General features: G+C 44.8%; 1 protein-coding gene across 1 annotated transcript in view; it reads right to left on the bottom strand.

Annotated features, from left to right (window-relative positions):
• The window catches only part of LOC109904925 (collagen alpha-2(IV) chain-like), a 122,779-nt gene that overhangs the window by 59,902 nt on the left and 37,504 nt on the right, over positions 1-25,373 (bottom strand). Inside the window, exon 4 of the mRNA XM_031802204.1 lies at positions 5,833-5,913. Coding sequence (XP_031658064.1) covers positions 5,833-5,913 — 81 coding nt within the window. The remainder of the gene's footprint in view (positions 1-5,832; positions 5,914-25,373) is intronic.

The raw sequence follows: 25,373 nt of genomic DNA, 5'->3' as shown, positions 1-25,373 counted from the left end.
GAGAGAGAGAGAGAAAGAGAGAGAGAGATAGCTGGAGAGAGAAAGAGAGAGAGAGAGAGAAGAGAGAGAGAGGAGAGGGAGAGAGAAGAGAGATGGAGAGATAGGGAGAGAGAGAGGGAGAGGGAGAGAGAGAGGGAGAGAGTGAGGGAGAGGGAGAGGGAGAGAGGGAGGGAGAGGGGACAGACATCTGTGAGGAATGTCTTCTCTTCAGTTTGATTCATGGACAAATCCATCAACCTGACGAGGAGAAGATGTTGATTTGGCTCAACTGACACAAATGACTCTCAGGGCATGGATAATTTACTACAAAAATATGCTAGAAATAAAGTGGAAGGAGCAAGACAATAGACAATAGACACAACTACTTTTTGAAATAAACATGGATTGTAAAAAAATGTATTTTTGGATAGCACAAGTGTTTATGATGTCAAACTGAAATAAATTATTTTACAACTAGGCCCAGTGGATGTGTGGATGTGAGGGAGTGAGAATAGGGAGTGTGAATATGAGGGAGTGAGAATGGGGAGTGAGAATCGGTAGTGTGAATATGAGGGTGTGAGAATGGGGAGTGAGAATTTGAGGGAGTGAGAATGGGGAGTGAGAATAGGGAGTGTGAATATGAGGGTGTGAGAATGGGGAGTGAGAATTTGAGGGAGTGAGAATGGGGAGTGAGAATGGGGAGGGAGAATGTGAGGGAGTGAGAATAGGGAGTGAAAATGGGGAGTGTGAATATGAGGGAGTGAGAATGTGAGGGAGTGAGAATGGGGAGTGAGAATGGGGAGTGTGAATTTGAGGGAGTGAGAATGGGGAATGAAAATATGAGGGAGTGTAAATGGGGAGTGAGAATAGGGAGTGTGAATATGAGCGAGTAAGAATGGGGAGTGAGAATATGAGGGCGTGAGAATGGGGAGTGAGAATAGGGAGTGAGAATATGAGGGAGTGAGAATGGGGAGTGAGAATGTGAGGGAGTGAGAATGGGAGTGTGAATGTGGAGTGAGAATTTGAGGGAGTGAGAATATGAGGGAGTGAGAATGGGGATGAGAATGGGGAGTGAGAATGTGAGGGAGTGAGAATAGGGAGTGTGAATGTGAGGGAGTGAGAATAGGGAGTGTGAATGTGAGGGAGTGAGAATAGGGAGTGTGAATGTGAGGGCGTGAGAATAGGGAGTGTGAATGTGAGGGAGTGAGAATAGAGAGTGTGAATGTGAGGGAGTGAGAATAGGGAGTGTGAATGTGAGGGAGTGAGAATAGGGAGTGTGAATGTGAGGGAGTGAGAATAGGGAGTGTGAATGTGAGGGAGTGAGAATAGGGAGTGTGAATGTGAGGGAGTGAGAATAGGGAGTGTGAATGTGAGGGAGTGAGAATAGGGAGTGTGAATGTGAGGGAGTGAGAATAGGGAGTGTGAATGTGAGGGAGTGAGAATAGGGAGTGTGAATGTGAGGGAGTGAGAATAGGGAGTGTGAATGTGAGGGAGTGAGAATAGGGAGTGTGAATGTGAGGGAGTGAGAATAGGGAGTGTGAATGTGAGGGAGTGAGAATAGGGAGTAGTAGAGACCCAACAATTTTTTCTTTCTTTGCATTTTGTTTGCTGGAACAAATGTCACGGGAACAACATGCCAAGGTGCCAACAAGGGAGAAATCAAGACTCTTACCCCTCTCTATCCAGATGAGAGTGAGAGAGAGAGAGAGATAAAGCCCCTTGAGTTGAATTGAAGGAGAGAGAAAGAGAGAGAGAGACACACAGATAGAGAGACAGAGCGTGAGAGACAGAGCGTGAGAGACAGAGCGAGAGGAGGGAGGGAGGAGAGCATTGATGGTCTGACTCTGACTCACAAGGCCTTCACATCCTTAAAGCTGTTGAATGTTCTTACTGTCTCTTTCAACTCCACCACTCCTTGTGGGGTTTCCTGTAACCATGGTGACTGTAGAGGTCAGATGTTCCACACACTGTATTGTCGACCAGGTAAATTCCCAAGTCCCAACACAGCCGGGTTAGAGTACAATTCCCTCAAGCCACATTCTTTTATTTTTAAAAACTCACTGACAAAGTCTTATTATCACTGGCTGTGTGCATTAAGAACTGAAGAACTCTGTCCTTGTGGTTAGAACGTCACATACAGTCGTGGCCAAAAGTTTTGAGTCTGCTGCCTCAGTTTGTATGATGTCAATTTGCATATACTCCAGAATGTTATGAAGAGTGATCAGATGAATTACAATTCATTGCAAAGTCCCTCTTTGCCATGCAAATGAACTGAATCACAAAAAAAACATTTCCACTGCATTTCAGCCCTGCAACAAAAAGACCAGCTGACATCATGTCAGTGATTCTCTCGTAAACACAGGTGTGAGTGTTGACGAGAACTAGCCTGGAGATCACTCTGTCATGCTGATTGAGTTCGAATAACAGACTGGAAGCTTCAAAAGGAGGGTGGTGCTTGGAATCATTGTTCTTCCTCTGTCAACCATGGTTACCTGCAAATAAACATGTGCCGTCATCATTGCTTTGCACAAAAAGGGCTTCACAGGCAGGGATATTGCTGTCAGTAAGATTGCACCTAAATCAACCATTTATCGATCATCAAGAACTTCAAGGAGAGTGGTTCAATTGTTGTGAAGAAGGCTTCAGGGCACCCAAGAAAGTCCAGCAAGAGCCAGGAACGTCTCCTAAAGTTGATTCAGCTGCGGGATCGGGGCACCACCAGTACAGAGCTTGCTCAGGAACGGCAGCAGGCAGGTGTGAGTGCATCTGCACGCACAGTGAGGCAAAGACTTTTGGAGGATGGCCTGGTGTCAAGAAGGGCAGCAAAGAAGCCACTTCTCTCCAGGAAAAACATCAGGGACAGACTGATATTCTGCAAAAGGTATAGGGATTGGACTGCTGAGGACTGGGGTAAAGTAATTTTCTCTGATGAATCCCCTTTCCAATTGTTTGGCGCATCTGTAAAAAATATTGTCCTGGAGAAGACAAGGTGAGCACTACCATCAGTCCTGTGTCATGCCAACAGTAAAGCCTCCTGAGACCATTCATGTGTGGGGTTGTTTCTCAGCCAAGGGAGTGGGGCTGACTCACAATTTTGCCTAAGAACACAGCCATGAATAAAGAATGGTACCAACACATCCTCCGAGAGCAACTTCTCCCAACCATCCAGGAACAGTTTGGCGACGAACAATGCCTTTTCCAGCATGATGGAGCACCTTGCCATAAGACAAAAGTGAGAACTAAGTAGGGAACAAAACATCTATATTTTGTGTCCATGGCCAGGAAACTCCCCAGACCTTAATCCCATTGAGAACTTGTGGTCAATCCTCAAGAGGCGGGTGAACAAACAAAAACCCACAAATTCTGAAAAACTCGCAAGCATTGATTATGCAAGAATGGGCTGCCATCAGTCAGGATGTGGCCCAGAAGTTAATTGACAGCATGCCAGGGCGGATTGCAGAGGACTTGAAAAAGAAGGGTCAACACTGCAAATATTGACTCTTTGCATCAACTTCATGTAATTGTATATAAAAGCCTTTGACACTTATGAAAGGCTTGTAATTATACTTCAGTATTCCATAGTAACATCTGGCAAAAATATCTAAAGACACTGAAGCAGCAAACTTTGTGAAAATTAATATTTGTGTCATTCTCAAAACTTTTGGCCACGACTGTACAGTCTGTACTGAGGCGTTAACAGTTCCTATGAGAATACTTTGAAGATGAGCAGAAAGAACCAAACTGGCCCCTTTGTCTGAGTTTGAGCTTGCACTGTAACAAGAGCTCTATTAGAATACAACTATTCTCATATTATTGGTTTGACACTGTGTCCCCCACCTGTCACTCTCTCAGTAATCAGACATTCCTACACAGCAAAATCAATGGTGTACATTTAAATCTGAAAGTGTAGAATGTACACTATTTTCTTGAATTTTACCCCCTTTTCTCCAAAATTTCATGGTATCCAATTGTTAGTAGTTACTATCTTGTCTCATCGCTCCTGTACAGGCTCGGGAGAGACAAAGGTCGAAAGCCATGCGTCCTCCGAAACACAACCCAACCAAGCCGCACTGCTTCTTAACACAGCGCGCATCCAACCCGGAAGCCAGCCGCACCAATGTGTGAGGAAACACCGTGCACCTGGCGACCTGGTTAGCGTGCACTGCGCCAGGCCCGCCACAGGAGTCGCTAGTGCACGATGAGACAAGGATATCCCTACCAGCCAAACCAGCCAAGCCCTCCCTAACCCGGACAACGCTAGGCCAATTGTGCGTCGCCCCACGAACTGGGGCGACGTGATTGTGGTGTTTGCAACACCTACAGTGTAATATATTACACTTAATTTTGAGTAAACTGGACTCACTTTGCTTCGTGGTGACGCTGTTACAATTTCTCAGTGAAAGAAATTAACACCTTTGGTGTTACAGTAAATCATTTTGGGTGTTGTTTTCACAGTATATGGTTTAAAGACTAATTTGCATATTTCTTGTCATTTTGAGTAAATTGTAGAGTTAACACCCATGACTGTATGTCTTCGTGACAGAGACAGGGTTGTTGAATTATTTCCTACAGGCGACATCAGGCTTGCAAAGTGATGTGTAATTCCAGACTTAGTTAGGATATCCAACAGTTGGAGTTTTTATTCACGCGCAACCTACATTCAGAAGTGCTGCTAGGGTTAACAAACTTAATTTAAGTGATAACACCCACCAACAAGACTATATCCCTGTTCACTAACTGGTTCCTCTCACAGATCCTGTCCACTTGCTGGTTCATTGTGCAGCCCCCCCTCCCCCCTGGCTCATTATCAACCTGATAATCTCTCTCTCCCTCTCTCCTTCCCCACTCTCCTCCTCTCTCCTTCCCCACTCTCCTCCTCTCTCCTTCCCCTCTCTCATCCTCTCTCCTTCCCCTCTCCTCCCCCACTCTCCTTCCCCATGCTCCTCCTCTCTCCTTCCCCTCTCTCCTCCTCTCTCCTTCCTCACTCTCCTCCTCTCTCCTTCCCCTCTCTCCTCCTCTCTCCTTCCTCTTTCTCCTCCTCTCTCCTTCCCCTCTCTCCCCCTCTCTCCTTCCCCACTCTTCTCCTCTCTCCTTCCTCTTTCTCCCCCTCTCTCCTTCCCCACTCTCCTCTTCTCTCCTTCTCTCCTTCCCCACTCTCCCCCTCTCCTTACAAACTCTCCATCTCTCTCCTTCCCAACTCTCCCCGTCTCTCCTTCCAAACTCTCCATCTCTCTCCTTCCAAACTCTCCATCTCTCTCCTTCCCAACTCTCCCCGTCTCTCCTTCCAAACTCTCCTTCCCAACTCTCCCCGTCTCTCCTCTCTCCTCTCACCTCTCTTCCCTTTTACTAATAGGGTCCTGACCCTGTTAACAGCATGTGTGATAAGAGGATAAAGATGTGAGACAAAGTAGATATACTGGGAGTCACTGTAATAGATCTGAATTCAAATGGTCCGTATTTGATGAAGGTCTGGTTGGGTGTCGCTTCAAGTAGTCTTTCTATTATTGTTGCATTGTTATGGTGCTTTCACACCTCCTCTATAGTCAATAGAAATACTTCATTTAGAGGTGTAGAGCACAGGAGGCTGGTGAGGGGAGGACGGCTCATAATAATGGCTGGAATGGAGTGAATAGAACTGATCAAACACATGGAAACCATGTGTTTGATGTGTTCGATACCAGTCCATGAATTCGGTTCCAGACATTATTATGAGCCCCTCCTCCCCAATGAAGGTACCACCAGCCACCTGTGGTATAGAGTTATGGAGGGTTGACTAGAGATGGAGATAGTGCTGGGGACACATAGTGTTGTGTAGGGGTTAGACAGCAGAACAATGGACAGAATAGGACTTACTCTGGCACCTTTCTCAGGGAAGCATTGACACCCTCCGCTGCAGTCTCTCCCTCCACATGGCCCACTGTGCTTCTTTCCACCCTGGAGAACACATCACAGAGAACTGGGTTAGAGGCAACAAAACAATATCATGGGAACTCACCACATGCATGGATAAACAGTAATAACCCACAGACAAACTGTAATATGTTCATGTGTAGCTTACAGGTGGCACATGGGATATGCATGTGTATAGTTGAATACGCATGTAGCTTAATTATACACAGTAGCCTATATACTCGGGATCTGCCGTGCTGTGAATATAATATGTATATAACAGACCGTGTGTCTATAGCAGTTGTTCATGACTGTGGGGTCATTGCATGACTGAGTGTGATAGTTCGGGTACTGTCTGAGGATATGATCTGTATGGTGGTCTGTGTGCTAAATGGTTGTTCCAATGTGGTTCGTCTGACTCATTTCAGCCATTAACACCCCTGGACATCCAGACAGACTGGCCAGACAGACAGACTGGACAGACAGACAGGACAGACAGACAGACAGACAGGACAGACAGACAGACAGACAGACAGACAGACAGACAGACAGACAGACAGACAGACAGACAGACAGACAGACAGACAGACAGACAGACAGACTGGAGAGACAGACAGACAGACTGGACAGACTGGACAGACAGACAGACAGTGACCAGTGACAGACAGACAGACAGACAGACAGACAGACAGACAGACAGACAGACAGACTGGACAGACAGACAGACTGGACAGACAGACAGACAGACAGACAGACAGACAGACAGACAGACAGACAGACAGACTGGAGAGACAGACAGACAGACTGGAGAGACAGACAGACAGACTGGACAGACAGACTGGACAGACAGACAGACAGACAGACAGTGACCAGTGACAGACAGACAGACAGACAGACAGACAGACAGACAGACAGACAGACAGACAGACAGACTGGACAGACAGACAGACTGGACAGACAGACAGACAGACAGACAGACAGACTGGACAGACAGACTGGACAGACAGACAGACAGACAGACTGGACAGACAGACAGACAGACAGACAGACAGACAGACAGACAGACAGACAGACAGACAGACAGACAGACAGACAGACAGACAGACTGGACAGACAGACTGGACAGACAGACAGACAGACAGACTGGACAGACAGACTGGACAGACAGACAGACAGACAGACAGACAGACAGACAGACAGACAGACAGACAGACAGACAGCACATGTTCCTTTTATATGAAACCCTCCCATTCATCAGCGCAGTAGACTGACATCCTTATTCTGACAGTGAAAATGAGCCTGTGAACAATCCCCCCAGTCTCCCCACAGAGATGTTAGGCTGCATACCAGTGCTACTACCATGAGGCAGTCTGTACAGGACTGGAAACAAACATGAAACAACCATGACCACAGTTCAGTGTGGACAAGACATGATCAAAGACAGAAGTCCCATAACCTATGGTGGTTACTAACTGGTGGGTTAGGACCCATTGTTGGGTTGTGGACAGTTCTGCTATGGTTGTGACTAAAGACTGGGTTGTGGTCCGAGACATGGTTCTATTTACTTGGTGGGTCACACGGAAACATTTCCAGGCTGGAAGTGGGGCACTATTGAAAAATGTCTGGAACCTCTACCCCAGGCTTCCCATGGAGATCCTTGGCTGCATACCAACAGGAACACAACACACTCTGTAACATGTAGCATGGACATTGGACAAATCGTCAGATCCCCAGAGGCCACTGTGGTCACTAAGGCACAAAACACTACTACCTCTATAAGGCCATACATTTTTTTTTTTTTTTTTTTTTTCACCTTTATTTAACCAGGTAGGCTAGTTGAGAACACCTTTATTTAACCAGGTAGGCTAGTTGAGAACACCTTTATTTAACCAGGTAGGCTAGTTGAGAACACCTTTATTTAACCAGGTAGGCTAGTTGAGAACACCTTTATTTAACCAGGTAGGCTAGTTGAGAACACCTTTATTTAACCAGGTAGGCTAGTTGAGAACACCTTTATTTAACCAGGTAGGCTAGTTGAGAACACCTTTATTTAACCAGGTAGGCTAGTTGAGAACACCTTTATTTAACCAGGTAGGCTAGTTGAGAACACCTTTATTTAACCAGGTAGGCTAGTTGAGAACACCTTTATTTAACCAGGTAGGCTAGTTGAGAACACCTTTATTTAACCAGGTAGGCTAGTTGAGAACACCTTTATTTAACCAGGTAGGCTAGTTGAGAACACCTTTATTTAACCAGGTAGGCTAGTTGAGAACACCTTTATTTAACCAGGTAGGCTAGTTGAGAACACCTTTATTTAACCAGGTAGGCTAGTTGAGAACACCTTTATTTAACCAGGTAGGCTAGTTGAGAACACCTTTATTTAACCAGGTAGGCTAGTTGAGAACACCTTTATTTAACCAGGTAGGCTAGTTGAGAACACCTTTATTTAACCAGGTAGGCTAGTTGAGAACACCTTTATTTAACCAGGTAGGCTAGTTGAGAACACCTTTATTTAACCAGGTAGGCTAGTTGAGAACACCTTTATTTAACCAGGTAGGCTAGTTGAGAACACCTTTATTTAACCAGGTAGGCTAGTTGAGAACACCTTTATTTAACCAGGTAGGCTAGTTGAGAACACCTTTATTTAACCAGGTAGGCTAGTTGAGAACACCTTTATTTAACCAGGTAGGCTAGTTGAGAACACCTTTATTTAACCAGGTAGGCTAGTTGAGAACACCTTTATTTAACCAGGTAGGCCAGTTGAGAACACCTTTATTTAACCAGGTAGGCTAGTTGAGAACACCTTTATTTAACCAGGTAGGCCAGTTGAGAACACCTTTATTTAACCAGGTAGGCTAGTTGAGAACACCTTTATTTAACCAGGTAGGCTAGTTGAGAACACCTTTATTTAACCAGGTAGGCTAGTTGAGAACACCTTTATTTAACCAGGTAGGCTAGTTGAGAACACCTTTATTTAACCAGGTAGGCTAGTTGAGAACACCTTTATTTAACCAGGTAGGCTAGTTGAGAACACCTTTATTTAACCAGGTAGGCTAGTTGAGAACACCTTTATTTAACCAGGTAGGCTAGTTGAGAACACCTTTATTTAACCAGGTAGGCTAGTTGAGAACACCTTTATTTAACCAGGTAGGCTAGTTGAGAACACCTTTATTTAACCAGGTAGGCTAGTTGAGAACACCTTTATTTAACCAGGTAGGCTAGTTGAGAACACCTTTATTTAACCAGGTAGGCTAGTTGAGAACACCTTTATTTAACCAGGTAGGCTAGTTGAGAACACCTTTATTTAACCAGGTAGGCTAGTTGAGAACACCTTTATTTAACCAGGTAGGCTAGTTGAGAACACCTTTATTTAACCAGGTAGGCTAGTTGAGAACACCTTTACTTAACCAGGTAGGCTAGTTGAGAACAAGTTCTCATTTGCAACTGCGACCTGGCCAAGATAAAGCATAGCAGTGTGAGCAGACAACACAGAGTTACACATGGAGTAAACAATTTACAAGTCAATAACACAGTAGAAAACAAAGGGGGAGTCTATATACAATGTGTGCAAAAGGCATGAGGAGGTAGGCGAATAATTACAATTTTGCAGATTAACACTGGAGTGATAAATGATCAGATGGTCATGTACAGGTAGAGATATTGGTGTACAAAAGAGCAGAAAAGTAAATAAATAAAAACAGTATGGGGATGAGGTAGGTGAAAATGGGTGGGCTATTTACCAATAGACTATGTACAGCTACAGCGATTGGTTAGCTGCTCAGATAGCTGATGTTTGAAGTTGGTGAGGGAGATAAAAGTCTCCAACTTCAGCGATTTTTGCAATTCGTTCCAGTCACAGGCAGCAGAGTACTGGAACGAAAGGCGGCCAAATGAGGTGTTGGCTTTAGGGATGATCAGTGAGATACACCTGCTGGAGCGCGTGCTACGGATGGGTGTTGCCATCGTGACCAGTGAGCTGAGATAAGGCGGAGCTTTACCTAGCATGGACAGTGGTGGGTGGTATAAGGTGCTTTAGTGACAAAACGGATGGCACTGTGATAGACTGCATCCAGTTTGCTGAGTAGAGTGTTGGAAGCCATTTTGTAGATGACATCGCCGAAGTCGAGGATCGGTAGGATAGTCAGTTTTACTAGGGTAAGCTTGGCGGCGTGAGTGAAGGAGGCTTTGTTGCGGAATAGAAAGCCGACTCTTGATTTGATTTTCGATTGGAGATGTTTGATATGAGTCTGGAAGGAGAGTTTGCAGTCTAGCCAGACACCTAGGTACTTATAGATGTCCACATATTCTAGGTCGGAACCATCCAGGGTGGTGATGCTAGTCGGGCGTGCGGGTGCAGGCAGCGATCGGTTGAAAAGCATGCATTTGGTTTTACTAGCGTTTAAGAGCAGTTGGAGGCCACGGAAGGAGTGTTGTATGGCATTGAAGCTTGTTTGGAGGTTAGATAGCACAGTGTCCAATGACGGGCCGAAAGTATATAGAATGGTGTCATCTGCGTAGAGGTGGATCAGGGAATCGCCCGCAGCAAGTGCAACATCATTGATATATACAGAGAAAAGAGTCGGCCCGAGAATTGAACCCTGTGGCACCCCCATAGAGACTGCCAGAGGACCGGACAGCATGCCCTCCGATTTGACACACTGAACTCTGTCTGCAAAGTAATTGGTGAACCAGGCAAGGCAGTCATCCGAAAAACCGAGGCTACTGAGTCTGCCGATAAGAATATGGTGATTGACAGAGTCGAAAGCCTTGGCAAATGAATTATTTACACTTTGAGATTATTCTTGTATAATAAAAGGTGCTTTACAAAAGTAATACATTATTATTATTATTATTACTTTTATTGTTATTTGACCTAAAGGATATATTTGCATGCTTAATGTTCCACAAGAGTTTCCACAGCTGAGCCTGACAGTGAACAGCAATGAAAGGAAAGCAAACACTCCCTGGAAAACCTGCCCAAACTGAAAACCTGCCCAAACTGAAAACCTGCCCAAACTGAAAACCTGCCCAAACTGAAAACCTGCCCAAACTGAAAACCTGCCCAAACTGAAAACCTGCCCAAACTGAAAACCTGCCCAAACTGAAAACCTGCCCAAAATGAAAACCTGCCCAAACTGAAAACCTGCCCAAAATGAAAACCTGCCCAAACTGAAAACCTGCCCAAACTGAAAACCTGCCCAAACTGAAAACCTGCCCAAACTGAAAACCTGCCCAAACTGAAAACCTGCCCAAACTGAAAACCTGCCCAAAATGAAAACCTGCCCAAACTGAAAACCTGCCCAAACTGAAAACCTGCCCAAACTGAAAACCTGCCCAAACTGAAAACCTGCCCAAACTGTTTCCCTATCAGAGAATTGAATGCATTGAACGAGCGACTCAGCCTATATATCTGAGACTGTCAGTCTATAGGTGACATGTAAGGAGTCTCCAAGGCTGGTTTATTTTATGACGTCATTGGACTGTGTCCTCTTAACTCCCCATCTACACAGTCATACCAGCGCCTGCTTAGACAGCATTTGCCAAACCCGATCCCCCAACCCGCCACCCCTCCCCCGCCCGTAGAAAACTCCCAAAATGTTCCAACCGGTTACTTTATGTTCTCAGCGTGACAAAGTGGCAGATTAGGAATCGTAGAAATTCTCCCTCCTTATATGACGTGTTGGGCGCAGATCTGCCAAAGAGCACATTGAGACCCTCCCCGGGTTCACAAAGAGACTCTTTCACCCTGCAGACGAGGTCCTTTCATGATCCCCTATCTTCCCCACCACAAAGGACCTTCTTCCCTTCCCCTATGGAATGCCTGGGGCTCAATTCCCTCCCTAACTGGATGTAGATCTCTGGGGATCTCTGGACCTAAAGGCAACCCTTCTTTAGCAGACTGTAGATCTCTGGGGATCTCTGGATCTAAAGGCGACCCATCTTTAGCAGACTGTAGATCTCTGGGGATCTCTGGATCTAAAGGCGACCCATCTTTAGCAGACTGTAGATCTTCAGTACAGGCATGCAGTGGGGAGGGGCAGCCCAGACTGACTGACTGCTGAAGGGTATAGTGAAGACTAGACTTGAGACAGTCTCATTCAAGTCTAAATTGCACTTCTTTTTGACATCATAATAACCTAAAGTAGCTTCCACTACTTTGTCTGCTTTTCCTCAATCTGCATTGACATTACAGAACTGGACAGGTGAAAGAGAATCTGGTAGTCAACAGGCGTCCTCCATATTGCTTCCACACAGCATGTGTTCTAGCACTGTACAGGAGAGGATAAGGAGAGGAAGCCATGTCAGACTATTGGGATGTACCCTTGCTGAGGTGTGACATCACAGAGGCATCGACTGGACAGTGGACTGGAAACCCCACCAGCTACACAATAGGACACATCACCTCTGGACAGACACATAGAACAAATATGCTCCCCTCCAAAAAAGGACAAAAACACGACATGTGGCTACGTGGAATCCATTTGTTTTTGCAGTTTGGCGCCTAAAATAGTTCATGACTATTTCAGCTGAAGACTATGGTATTGTGTTACAGTATATCCTGCCCCCACCCACCACCATCACAACAACCTGCTCTTTCCAACATCACCTCTTCCAGGTCTGCTACACTAATCACCTTAACATCCATCATCACATAGAGAGCCTGAGGCTTCTCAAGGAGAGGCCAGGGGTTTCATTGGTGGAGAATAGGGATTGAGGTCTGCTGGCACTTTGGAGGCTTATAACATGGTCCTGTCCATGAGGTCAATGGTTAGTTGATTGCTCGTGTTAGTTACATTTTCAGAACTATTCACATCATCTGAAGAAACATAACCCTGGTTTGTTGTTTTTCCTATTTGGAGACATGCTACAGGGATAACCAGAGGTCAAAGGTTGACTGAATGAATGAGTTCACGAGAACCAAGTCAAGGTGTTAACACACATGGCAGAGGTATTTCATTTTCTCTCCATTCGTTCTCTCTACCCACACTTCCCCGCTCCTGGTCCTGTGGGGAGTACGGAGTGTGGAGGCTTTTGTCCCAGCCCAAAATTAACACTCTTGACTCAGCTATTTAATGACATGCTTAAGGATAAGTTGATTGGGTTGGGACCAAAGCCAGCACACACTGTGCTGTCCAGAACCAGGTATGTAGGACAATGCTCTAGGCGGTCCCAGGCACGAATCCAGACACCCTTCTAGAATGTTCTCTCTGAACAGTTGATCACACCAGACCAGACCACCCACAGCCCAACACCACAGCTAAGGCTTTTGGCTCAGCGACAAGCATCTGATATATTAACATTTATCCTACTCCTATAGCATTCAAAGCCGTTGGGCCAGAGGACCCCGTCGGGGGTCTCAACAGTGTCATGGTCAACACTGGGACTGTAACGAGCGCGCTGATAGTTGGGAAGCAAGTTCAGGGAGTGAGTGTTTTAATAAATAAAGGCAACAATGAACACGGACCACAAACAACACACCGACATGGAAACAGAGTCAATAACACCTGAGGAAAGAACCAAGGGGAGTGACAGATATAGAGAAGGTAATCAAGGAGGTGATGGAGTCCAGGTGAGTGTCATGAGGTGCAGGTGCGCGAGACGATGGTGACAGGTGTGCGGGATAATCAGCAGCCTGATGACCCAGAGGCTGGAGAGGGAGTATACGTGACAGGAACCAGGCTCAACACCTCAGCACAGTGTTAAGGACAGCCAGGGTGACAGAGGAGAGCTACAGAAGCTGCCTCCTCTAAAATGGAGGACGGAATGCTAATCTGTTAGACTCCATGTCTGTGGAGTGTATAAGAGAACACTGCAGACCTACAATGTTAACGCACAGTAACTCGCATGTAAATATTCACATGATGAATTGAGATGTATGTTAAATACTTCCTCCCCTGATCTAAATGCATTGGACCGTCTGGGACTGCTATAGTGAAAGGCTGAGCTATAGTTTCAGTGCATACACTGTATGTTTCTAGGAAACCCAACATGACAAGCATCACATAGACTCCAATTAACCAGACTGTGTAATCTTTTCCTGTTTGAAACAGCACTTTTCTAGTTTCCTCTGTGACCGTCCAATGTTAATTATCTATCACGTGTCGTGCTCAGAGCAAGCTAGACTTTGTGGTCCATCAGACCCTTTGTGGTCACAACCATCTACTCTCCGTGGGCTGTCTGATCAGAAAACATGCATGCACACTCACATTGAAACCACGTGAATTGCAGGTTTGTGGCACTTAAATCCAGAACTGTAGTGGACTATGTTTTGCCCATGCGATATCTAATTGTCTAAAGAGCATGACCACGACAAAAGAGCAAAAGAAAAGAAAATGAAAAACGTTCCCACATTTCTGAATCCAGAATATTCCAGACAGCGTTGACCACAATGATAAACAAACAGACAGACGTAAAGGGGGATCTAACCAATGATGAAAAAGAGTGTCTGGGGCGGCAGGTAGCCTAGTGGTTAGAGTGTTGGACTAGTAACTGAAAGGTTGCTAGAGCAAATACCTGATCTGACAAGGTAAAAATCTGTTATTCTGACCCTTAACAAGGCAGTTAACCCACTGCTCCTAGGCCATCGTTGTAAATAAGAATTTGTTCTTAACTGACTTGCCTAGTTAAATAAAGGTTAAATAAAACATTTTTTAAAGAAATACACACACACAGAGACACACATTGTTCCCAAACTGTAACATATTTTTTGGGTGGGACGTGCATACGACTTCTTGGATGTAAACATGTCTAGTGGTGAAGAGGACGCCCATCGTAACTCACCCAGATAAGCGTTAAGAGCAGCTTCATAGGAGGAACTGACAAAGTTAACGGCTTTGTTTCCTGTAGAGTCTAACTTCCCCTGAAACCGGCACCAATGATCTCTTCCCATTAAAGTGTAACACATGATGATTTACTGTGGCTCTAAGCTATCTCTTACCAAGCACTAGTGTTCTCATGAAGAGATGTGAGCTAAAGTCTACTTTAACAGGAAACTCTGTGCCAAAGAGTGGGAGAGAGATCAGGAGGAAATGATCTTAGTTTATCCAGGTCTCATACTGCATCTTCCCCCAGGTCAAATTATTATTCACTTCTTTCTTCATTATTACTGTGACATTTTGAAGTATTGCAGCTATGCTACCCCTGGTAAGCATACTGCAAACCCTTCCAGGAGAGAAGCATACTGCTTGGGGACTGTGGTTAGTGTATCTGTCTTGGGACCAGACGATTGCTGATTCACCACCAAGAGAGAACTCCCTAGCCCAGAATGGAGACCCCTCTGTCTGTGTACATCCCGTTCTACTTCTACACGTTTACTCACTAAGGATTTCACAACCCCCACAGACCCCCAGAGCATATGTCCCTGCCTTGTTCCAGTGGGGAGACTGAGACAGCCTGTTCACATCAGGACACTGATGACAGTAATGACAGAGTTCCAGCTAGCAGACATCTGCTGCTGCCTAGGAAATAAACAGCAACATGATAACATAATGCCCCTTATCCCCATGACAACATCATTCCGCCTCAATGAAAGGTTAGAGAGGTTACGGCTGTTTAAGTGTCTGAGAGTCTGTTTCTGTTTTTCTTGAATGAAATGAGAGACTTCAGTGAGGTGGTGTGTGTATGTGTGTGTGTGTGTGTGTGTCTATCTGTCTATAGTTGGTCTCTGTCTATAGGTGGTCTCAGTGGGCGGTTACTGTAAGATGAATGTCTACCTTAATGAAGAAGGCTGTGAGTTAGTAGAATGCTGCCTCCCTCGTCTTTATGACTACACTCCCTAACCCATTCATCAACTCCTATAGAATGTCCCACTGTGTAGATAACACCCGCACGCACACACGCACACACACACACACACACACACACACACACACACACACACACACACACACACACACACACACACACACACACACACACACACACACACACACACACACACACACACACACACACCATGTCTATCACTACATTATTAATGCCATTAGTGCAGGCTGAGAAATCCCTCCCTTTTTATTTATTTATTTCACCTTTATTTAACCAGGTGGGACAGTTGAGAACACCTTTATTTAACCAGGTGGGACAGTTGAGAACAAGTTCTCATTTACAACTGCGACCTGGCCAAGATAAAGCAAAGCAGTTCGACACACAACAACACAGAGTTACACATGGAATAAACAAACATACAATCAAGAATACAGTAGAAAAATATATATACAGCATGTACAAATGAGGTAGGATAAGAGAGGTAAGGCAATAAATAGGCCATGGTGGCTAAGTAATTACAATAGAGCTATTAAACACTGGAGTGGTAGGATGTGCAGAAGATGAATGTGCAAGTTGAGATACTGGGGTGCAAAGGAGCAAGATAAATAAATTAATTAATACAGTATGGGGATGAGGTAGATTGGATTTACAGATGAGCTATGTACAGGTGCAGTGATCCCTTAAGGCAGATGTACTGTACATAGCCTCAGAGGTGTCATGCCCATAGGAGGCACAGTAGCACAGTGACCCCTCAGATTAGTCCTTCAAAACAAAAGTAGGCTCCCAATCTCCCAATCTCATAACTGGCTACCAAGAAGCCATTTCAGGCCGTCAATCAAGTTAGAGTAGCTAGCCTGTCTAACTATCTTAGCGGGCCTGTCTAACTATCTTAGCTAGCCTGTCTAACTATCTTAGCTGGCCTGTCTAGCTATCTTAGCTGGCCTGTCTAACTATCTTAGCTGGCATGTCTATCTATCTTAGCTGGCATGTCTAACTATCTTAGCTAGCCTGTCTAACTATCTTAGCTAGCCTGTCTAACTATCTTAGCTGGCCTGTCTAACTATCTTAGCTGGCCTGTCTAACTATCTTAGCTAGCCTGTCTAACTATCTTAGCTAGCCTGTCTAACTATCTTAGCTGGCCTGTCTAACTATCTTAGCTAGCCTGTCTAACTATCTTAGCTGGCCTGTCTAACTATCTTAGCTGGCCTGTCTAACTATCTTAGCTGGCCTGTCTAACTATCTTAGCTGGCCTGTCTAACTATCTTAGCTGGCCTGTCTAACTATCTTAGCTAGCCTGTCTAACTATCTTAGCTGGCCTGTCTAACTATCTTAGCTGGCCTGTCTAACTATCTTAGCTGGCCTGTCTAACTATCTTAGCTGGCCTGTCTAACTATCTTAGCTGGCCTGTCTAACTATCTTAGCTGGCCTGTCTAACTATCTTAGCTGGCCTGTCTAACTATCTTAGCTAGCCTGTCTAACTATCTTAGCTGGCCTGTCTAACTATCTTAGCTGGCCTGTCTAACTATCTTAGCTGGCCTGTCTAACTATCTTAGCTGGCATGCATAGTACTCATACTTTGTGGCCCCTCAGACTTTGGGGTGCATGACACCCCTGCGTTGTATTGCTGTATTGTCACTGATCTGGTGTTGCTGTTTTGAATGTTTGACTGGCCAACCTCTACACGCAGTGAAACTTGTGTTATGTTGTTGTTGTTAAAGTACTATTAAAGTAATGTGTTTGTCATTGTGGTGTGTCTGGTGTCTTAAAATGCAGCAAGTGTGACTTAACTGAAGTACCACATTTTAGTCAGTCATAACAAACCAACACTGTTGTTGGTTTGTGTGGTCAACCTGTGGTCAATCTGTCTCACAGTGGTTGTGGTTCACCTGACAAACATAACCACATCCCACCATGTCCACTGTGTCAGCCCAGACAGGGTAAACACACATGGCCACAGAGCCAAAGCCAGATCCAGAACCAGGACAGGACAGGAGGACTACAGATGATACCAGACAAACTGAAAAGTACTTAACCTGAAATACAAGCCTGTGCTTAGGACCTTACGTATCTAGTGGACAGTATTCTAGGATTGGACCTGGGTACAATGACGAGATGATGGGTTGGTTTAGGGAACGTTTGGGAGTTCCAACCCCCAGTGAGCAACACATTACACTGCACAGCCCACGCTGCCCTAAAGCATCATGGGAGGATTTAGCACACTTCAGAAAAAACCAGACCTCTGTCCCCCAATGACAAGTGCTTCAGGAAGACCAATGAGGACACAATTCTTTCCAAAGGACACACACATGTCTCTGGCCTATACCCTATCCCTCTGGCCTTTTCCCTAACCCTATCCCTCTGGCCTATTCCCTAGGGGCGGCAGGGTAGCCTAGTGGTTAGAGCGTTGGACTAGTAACCGAAAGGTTGCAAGTTCGAATCCCCGAGCCGACAAGGTACAAATCTGTCGTTCTGCCCCTGACCAGGCAGTTAACTCACTGTTCCTAGGCCGTCATTGATTTGTTCTTAACTGACTTGCCTAGTAAAATGAAGGTCAATTTTTTTTTTTAACTCTATCCCTCTGGCCTATTCCCTAACCCTATACATCTGGACTAAACCCTATCCCTCTGGCTTATTCCCTTACCCTATACCTCTGGACTATACGCTATCCCTCTGGACTATTCCCTAACCCTATACCTCTGGCCTATTCCCTAACCCTATACCTCTGGCCTATTCCCTAACCCTATCCCTCTGGCCTATTCCCTAACCCTATACCTCTGGCCTATTCCCTAACCCTATCCCTCTGGCCTATTCCCTAACCCTATCCCTCTGGCCTATTCCCTAACCTTATACATCTGGACTATACCCTACATTTTCAGATATGACATATTTCTAATTTTGACAGAAAGTGGTTTCATTTCAAGCTAAAGTGTACTGTTAGGTAGCTAGCTAACGTTAGCTGGCTGGCTCCCTAGCTGACGTTATTATTCGTATCCAAGAGCCGTTTGCTTTTCTAGTTAGACCCTAATGTTAGCTAGCTAACATTGAACCTGGTTGGTTAGCTCCCAGCACTGTGTCCATTGTTGTTTAACAAGCTAACATTAGCTGTCTGGCTCGTTAGCTAACGATACGTGACGTGTGTACAACACCCGTTGAATATGGCCGGTGTCAGTAAAAGTCTGCAAAAAAGCATAATGAAGTTGTTGCCAGCAAAGCTGGTTAGGCTGTTTTCATGTTATCCATAGGTAAACAAATCATCGGCCAGAGCGTCAGGTGTGCGCTCCGAGAGCGAAGTGAGATGGGTGGGGCTAAAGCTTAAGAGGGTGTGAACGATGCTGAGTGGGTGTAGACAAAGAAGATCTCTTCACTAGATACCAAAACATTGAAAGGCCATTTTCTCAAAAGTCAGTTTACAAGTTAATCAACTTTCAAATCAGAATTACTTTCCCATAGTTCCTCAAATGCAGTGTATTATGTAGCATTTTGTAGCTCTGAGTCTCTACTTCTATCCAATGTAAAAAACACAATTTCAAATGTTGCTACATAAGACCAAATCCAGGTGGTGAGTCAAATATACACACAGCTTGTACATTTCAACAAGCTCTCACAGTCTCATGTCAGAATTCGACATTCATCCATGTTCCTCAAACAAGTTCTGGGACACTGTAAAGTACATGGAGAACAAGAGCACCTCCTCCCAGCTGCCCACTGCACTGAGGCTAGGTAACACGGTCACCACCGATAAATCCATGATTATGATTAACCTCAGCCAACAGCTCCGCCCCCCCCCGCAGCTACTCGCCCAAGCCTCTCCAGGTTCTCCTTTACCCAAATCCACATAGCAGATGTTCTGAAAGAGCTGCAAAACCTGGACCCGTACAAATCAGCTGGGCTTGACAATCTGGACCCTCTATTTCTGAAAATATCCGCCGCCATTGTCGCAACCCCTATTACCAGCCTGTTCAACCTCTCTTTCATATCGTCTGAGATCCCCAAGGATTGGAAAGCTGCCGCAGTCATCCCCCTCTTCAAAGGGGGAGACACCCTGGACCCAAACTGTTACAGACCTATATCCATCCTGCCCTGCCTATCTAAGGTCTTCGAAAGCCAAGTCAACAAACAGGTCACTGACCATCTCGAATCCCACCGTACCTTCTCCGCTGTGCAATCTGGTTTCCGAGCCGGTCACGGGTGCACCTCAGCCACGCTCAAGGTACTAAACGATATCATAACCGCCATCGATAAAAGACAGTACTGTGCAGCCGTCTTCATCGACCTTGCCAAGGCTTTCGACTCCGTCAATCACCATATTCTTATCGGCAGACTCAGTAGCCTCGGTTTTTCGGATGACTGCCTTGCCTGGTTCACCAATTACTTTGCAGACAGAGTTCAGTGTGTCAAATCGGAGGGCATGCTGTCTCCGGTCCTCTGGCAGTCTCTATGGGGGTGCCACAGGGTTCAATTCTCGGGCCGACTCTTTTCTCTGTATATATCAATGATGTTGCACTTGCTGCGGGCGATTCCCTGATCCACCTCTACGCAGATGACACCATTCTATATACTTCCGGCCCGTCCTTGGACACTGTGCTATCTAACCTCCAAACGAGCTTCAATGCCATACATCACTCCTTCCGTGGCCTCCAACTGCTCTTAAACGCTAGTAAAACCAAATGCATGCTTTTCAACCGTTCGCTGCCTGCACCCGCACGCCTGACCAGCATCACCACCCTGGATGGTTCCGACCTTGAATATGTGGACATCTATAAGTACCTAGGTGTCTGGCTAGACTGTAAACTCTCCTTCCAGACTCATATCAAACATCTCCAATCGAAAATCAAATCAAGAATCGGCTTTCTATTCCGCAACAAAGCCTCCTTCACTCACGCCGCCAAACTTACCCTAGTAAAACTGACTATCCTACCGATCCTCGACTTCGGCGATGTCATCTACAAAATTGCTTCCAACACTCTACTCAGCAAATTGGATGCAGTTTATCACAGTGCCATCCGTTTTGTCACTAAAGCACCTTATACCATCCACCACTGCGACTTGTATGCTCTAGTCGGCTGGCCCTCGCTACATATTCGTCGCCAGACCCACTGGCTCCAGGTCATCTACAAGTCCATGCTAGGTAAAGCTCCACCTTATCTCAGTTCACTGGTCACGATGGCAACACCCATCCGTAGCACGCACTCCAGCAGGTGTATCTCACTGATCATCCCTAAAGCCAACACCTCATTTGGCCGCCTTTCGTTCCAGTTCTCTGCTGCCTGTGACTGGAACGAATTGCAAAAATCGCTGAAGTTGGAGACTTTTATCTCCCTCACCAACTTCAAACATCAGCTATCTGAGCAGTTAACCGATCGCTGCAGCTGTACATAGTCTATCGGTAAATAGCCCACCCATTTTTACCTACCTCGACTCCCCTTTTTTTCTCTACTGTGTTATTGACTTGTTAATTGTTTACTCCATGTGTAACTCTGTGTTGTCTGTTCACACTGCTATGCTTTATCTTGGCCAGGTCGCAGTTGCAAATGAGAACTTGTTCTCAACTAGCCTACCTGGTTAAATAAAGGTGAAAAAAAAAAAGTTGTTTCAACTTGTTGTTCCAAACGTCAAATTTCTAAGTTTTTGGTTACTTATCTGTATCGTTGAAACTTTATTAACTCTGAATTCTTAAGGTTAGGGTTAACGTTTGGGATAGGCTCAAAAACCAAAATATAAAAAACGATGTTTTATCGCTGGATTCGAACATGCAACCTTTGGGGAACCAGAGGCTTGAAGGTAACAGTGTTCACTGTTGCCCCTAGTAGCCGGTTTCCACGTAATCTTCCAACATCCTCAGACATGGACGGACGTCGAATACTGAGTTGTATCACGGGTGACCTGCCTGTGTACATTCCAGATCTCTCTTGGTGCATCATTTCCTGTGACATCTTTCCTCTCCATATTCATATGGAGAGGAAACACAAAGGAATATCACTGAGGGAATGACAGCAGGGCTTTGGGGAGAGAACAATGATGTCATTTCTAATGAACCCATTGGATCTCCTGTGTCTGCCTGTACTTCATTTGCCTTGTGACTGTCTTACAAGCTTGGAGTTGAGATTGTCTACATAAATGTACAGTATGTGTGGTTCTCTGAGCCTTTTTAGGATGGCAATCACGTGAGTGGACACTGCATGTGTAAACCATCACCTTAACAACAATCAAATATCAGATTACCTGACTTCCTATCCTATCGTTAACCGTTAATACTTTTAAACGGGAAGAACTTGTCCCGATTGGTATTTTTAAATCACTGATGAATGATCTTGAGACTGATTCCCTGACCTGTCAATGTTTTTAATTAGCTGTTTTGATTTTGTTATACTCTTGTGAATTCTATGGTTTTTACTAGATTACTTGTAGTTTTTCATGTTGTTTGTCTGTAATGTTTGTAATGACTTGGTGCTGCCCATCTTGGCCAGGACACTCTTGAAAAATAGATTTTAAATCTCAATGAGCCCTTCCTGGTTAAATAAAATAAAATAGAACCATTATAGGGGATGGAAAAACTGACCCTGTATCTGTGGTTAACTTCTACCATAAGTCTCACAAAGTGGTAGTTACGTACATATACTGATCATGAGCGCCATGTCAAAACAGTCATCAAGCTGAATCAACCTGAAGTGATGGATATAGATGATCTTTCTTCAAAGATGGCTTCTCATCTTACACACATGAAACAAAGAACTGTAGCACAAACACTGTGTCTCTCTGTGACTCCCCCATAGCTCCAGGTGATCACATGAACACAGATCATAGATCAGAGAGGAAGAGAGGTCAGGATCACTGATCTGTAACATTCACAGCACCTGATGTGGAACATGGCAGACAGAAGGGAGGGTGGTGCAGCAGATGCTGCTTCTCCTCCAGATGCTGTTATTTTAACTAAAACATCAGGTGTACGCCGACCCCAGCTAAGTAACTCATGCAAAGATTTAAAGTGCAATTATGCATTTTATCTCCAGTACATTGCCACGATTGTCAGTTATGTAGCTTCTCTACTGATGATCTCAGTGTGTCCTTGCTGAGATGACACAATCAATCTACTGCCAGTGAATACCAACACCAAACACATTCGTTCACCGTTCCACAGGAGCGGACAGTATACAGCATATCATAATGTTCAAATTAGAGCAGAACAGACGTAGGTTTACCATGTTGAGAAATAAGGTGATGAAAGAAATCAGACAGGCCAAGGCAAACTTTTTTATTAACATAATTGGTGAAGCAAAGGGAATTTCTAAACTGATCTGGGAGAATCTAAAAAAGGTTCACGGGGAAAGACCATAGTAACACTGCAAAGAGTGTTAGTATACTACCTGTGGTGTTGAAGGATGTTGAAAAGTGTGTAGCAGAACAACTGATTGCCCACCTCAACCACAGCCCCTTCACATTACACTCCATGCAGTTCAGCTTCAGAGCAAAACACCCCACAGAAACGACCAACAGCTTTCTTCTGGAAAATGTGAAGTCCAAGATGGACAAAGGGGGCGTTGTTGTGGCTGTGATTCTGGACCTAAGGAAGGCTTTTGATACTGTTAACCATGAGGTTCTCATCACAAAATTGTCCAAGTTCAACTTTCCCCTGATGGCTTGAGATGGATGAAATCATACATTGAAGGCAGAACTCAGTGTGTTAGAGTGAGCAATGAGCTGTTGCCCACTCTTAGCTATGATGTGGGTGTGCCCCAAGGGTAAATTCTGGGGCCCTTCTTGTTCAGCCTGTACCTTAATGATCTGCCTTCTGTCTGTACTTGGTCTGAAGTTCAAATGTATGCAGATGACACAGTGATATATGTGCATGCAAAGAGCAAACAAGTTCCCTTAAGGAAAAGCACCTTTAGTCAATCTGCTTTCTCCATTAGAGCTTCCCATGTCTGGAATACACTGCCATCAGACACAACACAACTCCACCACCTATCACACTTTCACAAAAAACATGAAGACATGGCTAAAGGTCAATCAGACTTGTGAACATGGTCCCTAGCTGTGTATTGCCGCTTTCCATGTTGTCTGTTGTCTGTAGCTTGTGAGGTGTGGAAACACTTTGTTGCTTGTATGGATTTTGTCTTGTTGCTTTTGGTGCTATGTTGCTCTGTCTGCATCCTACGTCTTGCTTGTCCTATGTTGCTTATGCATGCGCTCACTGCTCATTGATTGTCCGTATTGTTATTGTAATTGTTTTTAATAACCTGCCCAGGGACTGCGGTTAAAACCAACACTTTTACTGAAAGGTTGAATAATGTGCACTGTCCATGTAAAAATAAACTCAAACACCAAGCTCAATGGAAACACTAAAGTAATACTGCTCAAGTAATAACTACTGATATTCCATTATCAGCAGAATATAGAGGAAATAGGTCAATCAGAGGTCAGACGGAGGTCAAATATAACCTCGCTAACTAAACCAATCTCAGTCTAAGTGCCTTTGGTGTTGAAGGTACCTGAATCTCCTTTAAACCACAGGAAACATGACCGTGACTAGTTCAAGCCTTAGTCACCCGTGGACCTCATGGTCAGACCGTTTGGCGAAGGTAGTTGCTCATGCTCTATGGGGTCCTGAATTTTGACCTTTACTCCCTGACCCTGGCCCAGCTGAATTTCTTTCCTACTCCAGTCTACTGTTGACCTCTAGCAGGGGGGAGCCTGAGAAGGTTGTTGTCATGGTTACATTTTCCCCCAAGGGGATGGAGAAAGTTTCAATGGACCATTGGATTGTGCTCCTTCAAATCAACTGTACAAGGTAGCATCTTATCAATAAACACTATACTCAACATAAATCAGGACAATTAGATATGCAGTATGCAATAGATGCAATATATCTCATTGACATTTATTTGATATGTAATTTACATTTAATTTCCTCTCTCTTCATTATCTTCAGACTCAGCTTCTAGACTGTTTCTCCTCCAGTCTTTCCTCTATGTTGCCATTTCACTGTGTGTGTGTGTGTGTGTGTGTGTGTGTGTGTGTGTGTGTGTGTGTGTGTGTGTGTGTGTGTGTGTGTGTGTGTGTGTGTGTGTGCTAGGGAGGTGGGGAGGAAGGTTTGAGTCAGAGCAGAGGTTAGAGGAGTACGGGGGAGGGAGAGGCACCACATGGCCACTCCATTTGTTTTTTGGACTGTGACTGTGTGTTTGTGTTTGTGCATGTCAGGATATACAATACCAGCTGCCATAACTCACTCTAATAAATGTAGAAAAGCTTGACATTAAAGATGAGGTGCAAATCCTTCACAGAATCTCACATCAGGCCTTAGACATCTATCATTGCAAACATAGACAAGTACTTTTCTGTTAGTGTGTGTCTGTGTGTGTGTGTGTGTATGTGTGCACTTCTAAATGTGTGAGTTTGTCATTAGCTTTCTCTGTCAGTGAATACATGTGTGTGTAAGAGTGTGTGTGTCTGTATAAGAGTGTGTGTGTCTGTATCAGTGAGTTGTGTGACTGTGTGTGTCTGTATCTGTGAATTGTGTGACTGTGTGTGTCTGTATCTGTGAGTTGTGTGACTGTGTGTGTCTGTCTGTATCTGTGAGTTGTGTGACTGTGTGTGTCTATCTGTATCTGTGAATTGTGTGACTGTGTGTGTCTGTATCTGTATCTGTGAGTTGTATGGCTGTGTGTGTCTGTATCTGTGAGTTGTGTGACTATGTGTCTGTATCTGTATCTGTGAATTGTGTGACTGTCTGTATCTGTATC

This window comes from Oncorhynchus kisutch, linkage group LG2 (genome assembly GCF_002021735.2).
Source record: "Oncorhynchus kisutch isolate 150728-3 linkage group LG2, Okis_V2, whole genome shotgun sequence".
Lineage (NCBI taxonomy): Eukaryota > Metazoa > Chordata > Actinopteri > Salmoniformes > Salmonidae > Oncorhynchus > Oncorhynchus kisutch.
The sequence above is the reverse complement of the archived record's forward strand: the minus strand, read 5'-3'. Positions and strand labels throughout refer to the sequence as shown.